Source organism: Thalia democratica, chromosome 4 (assembly GCF_965202585.1).
Source record: "Thalia democratica chromosome 4, ktThaDemo2.hap1.1, whole genome shotgun sequence".
NCBI classification, from domain to species: domain Eukaryota; kingdom Metazoa; phylum Chordata; class Thaliacea; order Salpida; family Salpidae; genus Thalia; species Thalia democratica.
In genome coordinates this window covers 5,066,087-5,074,171 of record NC_139168.1, presented here as the reverse complement: position 1 = coordinate 5,074,171, position 8,085 = coordinate 5,066,087, and the positions used below count along the sequence as shown (strand labels likewise).

At 28.7% G+C, this 8,085-nt stretch overlaps 1 protein-coding gene across 1 annotated transcript; it reads left to right on the top strand.

Moving 5' to 3' along the window:
- The first annotated feature begins 692 nt into the window (after window positions 1–692).
- LOC145834635 (secreted frizzled-related protein 1-like) lies at window positions 693–6,820 on the top strand. The gene is made up of 3 exons (XM_082942115.1): window positions 693–1,223; window positions 3,242–3,322; window positions 5,907–6,820. Exons 1-3 carry the CDS (start codon window positions 710–712, stop codon window positions 6,353–6,355), a joined length of 1,044 nt encoding a protein of 347 aa, XP_082798241.1. The 5' UTR covers window positions 693–709; the 3' UTR covers window positions 6,356–6,820.
- The last annotated feature ends 1,265 nt before the right edge of the window (window positions 6,821–8,085 follow it).

Genomic DNA, 8,085 nt, shown 5'->3' with positions numbered 1-8,085 from the left:
TTAATATTTATAGCAATTGAATAACGTCTAAAAATTACAATTATAAACAAAAAAAGTTTGTACAAAACTTTAAAATCAGTTAAACTTAAGCAGTGCGACATTCAATCGAGAAAATCTCAGCCTTGGAACTCTTTTACGCCTCATAGTGGCCAATATTGTCTTTTTCTCAAGTTGCAACTAAAATAAGAAGCTTAGTGCTTGTTTAATTCATTAATCGTTGATAAGCGACAAGTGAGCTTCAAATTACTATAACTTAAACACTGCTTTTCTCATATTTACTAGTCAGTATTCAATTTTAAGTATGGTTTCACACAAAAATTCAAAACTACTCTATTAGTTATATATGTTTTAAAAAATTAGTACTGTAAATGTTATGTTTGACCGAGTAGCTTCTATTTTAAGCAGTGTGTTATAATAAGTAGCTAATCTTATTTTTACAACAGTAAAAACCTTGTCTGTCAATTTGGTTTGGCACTCAAGTCTTTTATTTCTCAAGAGACAACCGAATTAAAAGTAATGTATCTTTGTATTGCTTATTAGCTAAAATGTTTCAGTAATAAAATGATGAATTTGATTTTTATAAATTAAAGCAGCAAAAACAGTTAAATTTTATAGAAGTTGTACAACATAAAATTCTGAAACGATCAAAACTTATTTAACTTTTTTGATTAAATTTTAGTTTTCCAGATTAATATAAACAATATAAGTAATGCGCGACAAAACCCAGCTACTTTCTCTTTTGCTGGTCGCCATCACCATGACAACCACCACTAGTGGGAGCTATATGGGCAGCAAGTTCCACTCTCAAGGGGGCAGCCACTTCACCTGCGTGCGCATCCCCAACGACCTGAAGCTGTGCCACGGCGTCGGCTACTCCGACATGGTCCTCCCCAACCTCCTCCGCCACGAAACGCTGGTCGAGGTGAAGCAGCAGGCCGCTTCCTTCGTTCCCCTCCTCCGCCAGGGCTGCCACTCCCACGCCCGCATCTTCCTCTGCTCCCTCTTCGCTCCGGTGTGCCTGCAGCAAGTGGTGGGCGCCATCCCGCCGTGCAAGCAGCTGTGCAGTGACGTGGAACGGTCGTGCGCCCCCGTCCTCAGGGAGTACCAGTTCGATTGGCCGTCCATGCTCAACTGCAGCCAGTTCACGGATGAGCAGCCATGCGTGAACCTGAACAACACCGTCTCACAAGTCCCGACCTCCCCACCAACACAAACCTCCATGCGTTAGTTTTGTATAGATCTACTTTGTTTATTTTATTATCAACTCAAATGTGTACCTTTTAGATTTTGTCTCTGTTAATACGCCTACTGAAAAAAATGTTTAATTTCAAAGACAGGTGAAACAGTTATATCACAAGGATCCATGTATTGTAATAACGTTCTATTGTTTGTTATACGCACGTATAGACTGATATAAGCTTCGTTTATCCTTTTTTACGACTCAAAAGTGATATCTATTGATAATGTTCTGCTTTTAAAATCATTACCTAACTGGATGTTTTTTTTGTCTCCGTTTAAGTTTCCTTGTATATGAAAGTTAGGGATTCTATGCTTACAAGGAATAAACAAATAGTTTTTTTATACAACAGGAATGACTTGCTTTATAAAAAATCAATCAACATATTATTCAGAACACTTGAAATATAAGTTAAAAACAAAGACTACTAAGGAATAAACCAAATTTTATTAATTCATAAAACTGTTTTACTTGTTTTGTTATAAAGAATATTTTACTTTAACTTTTTTCAAAAGTTACTTAAAGTTTTGATTTACTAGTTGTTGATTAAATTAATATTAAATATTTTAAGTATTGTTTTAAAATAGCAATAAAAAAAGTTTTAATTTATAAAAAAGCTGACAAACAAATACAATCAATAAAACTTAAACTTTTAAAAATGTTCTAACAATTTTTTTTGATCATTTTAATCTCATACACCTTAGCCTAAGTAACTTTGCTACAAACTTTATAAAGTTTATTTCATAATTATTGAGATTAAAAAACATAAATATCTACCAGTCTCGCTGTAAATGATGCATCAGAATGAACCAGCATGCGACAAGACACTACAAGATGTTACAAGCCGCTTTGACTAAATTATGATTAAGCTGTCCAAAAATTAAGAAGAATAATATACGCTAAGCACATTTGTCAGCAGCAATATTTGTTACTTGAACAAAACCTCTTAAAATAAGCTCTGTTGGTTCTACCGGACAGATGATCATGTTTGCTCATTTCGTGTTTACTTTCCAAATACAATCTACTTTTTGTTACAATTCCTCCAAAGACTGGTTTCACAACATTCAAGTAAACATTCTGAAACGTTTACAACCTCGCATTTTTTTCTTAATGTTTTTAGCCCTTAGTAAACACTGTAAAACGTAAATCAAAACATCAAGTAAAATCAGGCTGTTTGGTAAATGAGTTTTTAGATATTTTACGATTTGTTTAACTGAAAATTATTTTGCTTATTAATTAGGGCTGAACTTTGGAACTTTAAACTTTATGTCGTCATTATTAGTTCAATAAATAATAAAAAATTAACATTATTATCAACTTGAAAGTATATAAACTTAATTAATTTATTTTAATATTTTATATTGTTTTGTTTTTTTTTTATAATATATTTTAGCTATTTTTTACTTATGTTTTTACTATTACTATTACCCCTGACCGTTATTCTCAATTGGTAACTTGTTTTTCATTTTATTTATTTTCATTAATTCATTTGTTGTTTTTTTTTTCTTGATTAAAAAAAAAGTTTATTTATATATTTAATCTCGTGCAAAAATGACCCTTCGTGCAAAAGTGTCCCTTACTGCATATTTGACTCGTTCCCAAAACGTAAGATTAAAACCATTATTTTATATTCGTCTTATGACAAATTAGAACTTTTAATAAAGGAAATAAACAACGACTAAGCACTTTAAAAACACTTAAGAAATAAACATTTTTTCCCCACTTGAAGTATATGTCAAAAATAAGTATTGTCTCTGGAATTTTAAAATAATACTTTTCAGTCAAAAGAATAACGTCTAAAAATTTTTTACTTTACTTAAGATACTTGTTTGTTTTTTTTTTTTTAGTTGAGATTTTACGTTATGGTTTCTTTAAAGTACTTTTTCTTGCTTTATACCACTTTTATTTTATATTCTATATAAAAAATAAAATATTTGTATATTTAAAAAAAATATTTTTTAACAATTATTTAGTACATCAACTAAAGAATTGTTTTTATTTCAGCTGGTGTGTGTGCACCTTGTAGAACTATGGGTAAAGTTAAGGTGGAAACCCTAAACGACAACTTCTGTGCCTCTGAATTCGGTTAGTTATACTTTTTTTTTCTACTGTGTTTTCATAATCAATGTGTTCAAAGACTTCCACAAAAAACTAAATTAGTTAATTTATATAGGCAATATATAAAATAAAACTCATGACAAATTTTCACACTTATTTTAGTCTCAATCTAATCTAAAGTTCTATGATAAACCTTTATTGTCGTATATACTTTCTAACCCACAAAATGCTAAAATAAAAAATATAAACTACAGAATTATAAAAAGTTTTTTAAACTTTCTTCTTAACGAATTTTAAGTCAGCGACTGTGAAAAAAATTCAACTTTGAGACAAGAGAAAATTTCAGTTATTGTACGCAACTATTTATTCAAAAATAAGTACCAGACTTTTTTAATAAAAATATCTTTAAAAATAGAACCACACAATGAAAAGAATAGTATCCAAAAACACTAATATAATCTTCCAGACACCTAACAAATAAAGATAAAAATATATATAATTAACAAAAGTATGCAAAAAATTTCGAGAATAAAGAGATGACTGTTTGAATATATTTTAATAGAAAGTAGGGAGTTTTTATATGAGAAGGTAGAAAAGATACCTGATAAAAAGTGAATAATGAAGATATTTGAAGAGTTATCTTGATAAAACCGGTCACGCTCAAAACGTAAACTTCTTTTGTTTTATACAAGATTGTTTCGCTTGTATACCTAGGGTATTGATTTGATTATACGCCTGTCAAAACCTTGTGATTAAACTTAATCTGATTTAAGTGAAACTTACTAGTAACAATTTTAAACAAAGAAAATTGATTGCAATATCGCTACTGTGTATCTGTAGTGTTGGTAAAAATAAAAAGTACACAAAAACTGATGATTAAATTTTAAAAGTAGAAAATTCGAAGAAACACGAATTTCAATAAACATAGTTTTGTTGTTAAAAAATAAAATTATAGGAATTTATTATGCTTTCAGTTAAATATGAAAACATTTATTTTAAAGTTAATATTTTTGTACACATCACTGTTCTACAAACACATTTTTTTAATTACTATGATAAGCAATTTTTGAAAGCATCTAATAACGCTCCAAGTAAACAAAAAATAGCACAATGAAGTCTTCTTATGAAAACATGTAAAGGAAAACAAGTTTAACAAGTAAATTTTATCGCGTTATTACCAAACAAACAAGACGACTTGTACTTACAATGTTTGATTAGTTAGGTTAAAGTTAATTTAAAATTAAAATTTAAACCACGAAGTTAGTTGAAAAAAAAGCTTCAAAGCTTATGTTCTACATATACTTTATTTACAGCCGAACTGTTACTTCCAAATAAATTAAACTTTTTTATTATTTAAAAATGTTACGTGTTTATAGAAAAAATATGCTGACACAGGTGCTGTCTTTAAAATATGATTTTGGTTGTAACAAAACTAAACTAAGTAGGCCACAAACAATCTGGTTTTAATTTAGAGTATAATTAAGATTTTATTGCTGTAATAGATTAAAAATATTGGAAAAAAAGTTTACCTTTACAAATAAATTTTGTAAATACTATTTCAAAGCATTTTATATCTATACATTAAACTTTTTTTGAAACTACATCTTAAAAAAAGGTTTAAACATCAGTAAAAGACTGTCGAAATTACAATATTAAGAATTACTTTTTCTAAATAGTTTTAGCCTAAATAAAATACTTAAATTTATATTATATATCAATTATAATCAATAGTTTTATTTTAATATATTAGCTAAGTTACGTTGCATTTCTAAAAAGTATTAAACAGCAATTTATTTGGTGGTTAAAATTTTTGCTGAAAATAGAACATCGTGTCAGAGTGGTTTCTTATTAGCACTTTATTCAAGTGTCATGAATGAAATATTATTATCAATTGTTGTATTTCCTTTTATAAACATTTAGACATAGTTTAAAATTATCTCTTTAAACAACCTTGGTAGCTTACTTTTTTTATCAAACAACTTTAAGAATTGTTTCAAATTAAAATAGTCTAGAAAGTGGATTAGTTGATACAAGCTCAAATATTTTATACTGAGAAATAACTAACTTTACTTTCATTTTTAAGACCGACACCTAGTTTCCAGCTTTTAAAATAGTCAAAATTAAAATTATTTAAAGTATCTAAATTTTTAGGACAAGTATTGCAGACTCTAAGTACAGAGAATGAATTTTAGTTCTATATAGATTTTTAAACTTCTGTAGTATATTTTTCTCAAGTACTGTGTCCATGTACACTTTTTTTTTGATAATCTTAAGCCAAGGTTTCCCATACTATTTTTCATTATTATTTACTTAGCATAAATTAAAATAAAACGAAGCACTTTTTACTAGATATCGTTCTTTTGCTAAGTAATTACTCATTTAGTTATCGTTATCTTAGTGCTTATAACTACTTGAGTTCTTAAACTGCACAAAGGGACTGATATTGTTCACTTTATGAGACCCTGGTCTAAATTAACTAAAATTTACACCCGAACTTGGACTTAGTAATGCTCTTAAACTTTAAATACAAATAAAGTTCTTAATATGTATAACTCTTCATTATATTTAAGGTTATATATAAATTAATTTATTCAAACATTTTTCCTCACAGTGGTCAAGGTAAGAAGCAAGAAACTGACGTTCAACCCGGAGATGGGCATCAGGGAGCTGACGGCATCGCCGAGGCGGAGGATCGTCTACAAGAAGGGACCTCTGGATGCGAGGGATCTGCGCAGGATGAGGCTGATCATATCGGGCAAGGGGTGCAAGTGCTCGTTGCTCATAGGCGACGCTTCGTGGTCGAAGAAGAAGAAAAACAAGAAGAGGATCCCTCGAGGAGCTTCAAGTAAGAAAAAGAAGAAGGATAAGAAGAGGAGGAAGAAGAAAAGGTATACTTACCTGATCATGGGGAGAAAGGACTCGAGGGGATCGAGGTTGCTCGTCACCGAGATATACAAGTGGACGAAAAAGAACAAGGCGTTGAAGGCGGCTGCTGCGAACAAATTCAATCAGAAGGCGTGTCCATCGTTCAATCCCATCATGCAACAGGGTGGCTACTAGGTAGCGACGGAGAGTGGTTTTCCATACAAGTCGTGGAGAAGAAAATCGGTTTCAAGCCACGTTGGAAACCATTGATGGCAGAGAGCTAGCTAACCAGCTACTTGTGAATGTTACTGACTAATGGTAGATTACCTGCGAAGGAAGAAAACAAGGTTTAGGGAGATTCGTCTGAAGAAACTCTCGACTCTGCTTAACTCGCAGAATATAACCATCTCAATTTTAAACAATTCGTTCATATATATAAACACTTTATAAAGCTAAAACTTAATTTTACAATCTATGATGAATTTGTTTGATAATAGGAAACGATATTGTTTTCATTGTTTTTATTATAACTATATATCAAGCTTTTAATACACTTCAGTATGATACTTTATTAAAGTTATTTGTTACAAAAAAATATAATATATACATTTTTGGCTTAAAGATACAGTTTTTTTTTAAATAAATTACATTTTCGTAAAAATACGCTTAGGAACTTTAAAAAGATTTTTTTATAACAAATAATTTTATAACAATCTTTATAATCTTTACAAACACTTGTTTTCAATTGATTAACTTATGAGTCAAGTTTAAAATTATAATATTTAAACCTACGAGTTCAGTAATCAAATCAAAAATCATGTTTGTATTCAACTAAACGAACGTTTATTGAAGTGTTAGTATAAATTTCAAAATGAAAGTGTTTTTTGCATTACTATTACTTTAAGTAAAATACTCTAAAATAGATCAGTGGGTGTTTTATTAAATCAATTAAAATACTTAAAATTAATTAAATGTTTTTAAATTTAAGCATATTTATATTTTAATGCATTTTAAGTTTTCTTCCTAGACTAAAAGCGATTAAATTAAGTTAAAAAAAGTCATTTAAAGCTTTAGAAATAAAATAAAACTAAATTGTAAATAAAAACGTTAATTTCTTAATTCGATTTTATTTTATAGCAAAATACAGTTCACTTTTATAAAGAATTTTGTTAGAAAAGTGAAGTTTTGTACTTATAGATAGAAAGTGTATATTTTGTTTATAGTTTTGTTTAAGTAACAACTCAAATAAATTACCAGCGATTATATTTTATTTGCTAGTTAAATATAAAAATAATAGTTTGTAAAATTTATGGGTGCAGTGCATTCAAAAACCTGCAATTATTTTGCATATGGAAAACAAGACTGAAAAAAAACAGATGCTAATTTTATCTTTTTAATCTATAAACTATACCTTTACCCCGAACCTACTTTACCCAAACATATAATAAAGTTTTAATTATAAAAAATAACATAAATAACATCTAGTTAATCTTAGTCTTGTTTGGATATATGCAAATTAGTTGCAGGTTAACCCGAAGTTTGTTGCTATACATTTTTAACTTCTATAGCAGACATATATTACTAATAGAAAATTATAAGTTTTAATTGTATAAAATTAGCTTTAACCAAATATAAACATTCATACATCCGTATAAAGTTTTTGTTTATACTTTGCGGTTTGCAAATTTGACAATTCGGATATTGTTTAGCAAATAGCGTCAAAGAACTTAACTTATTATAATAAACACTTGTAAATATAAAGTGTGACAAATAAACACTTTTCTTTCATTAAATAAATCAAAGAATAAGTCTAACGTGTCCTGCAGTTTTAACTTTTATACATAAAGTTATTACTAAGACCACTAGCAGCTTAATACATAGTTTTTATGTTTAATATAATCAAAATAAGTGAATCTCGATAGATA

Bases quoted from the DNA above. Each gene is read 5' to 3' on its own strand.
- LOC145834635 (XM_082942115.1), top strand. From the start codon at position 710: ATGCGCGACAAAACCCAGCTACTTTCTCTTTTGCTGGTCGCCATCACC. The intron at 1,224-3,241 runs GTTAGTTTTGTA...TTTTTATTTCAG, and splicing joins ACCAACACAAACCTCCATGC to CTGGTGTGTGTGCACCTTGT. The intron at 3,323-5,906 runs GTTAGTTATACT...TTTTCCTCACAG, and splicing joins CTTCTGTGCCTCTGAATTCG to TGGTCAAGGTAAGAAGCAAG.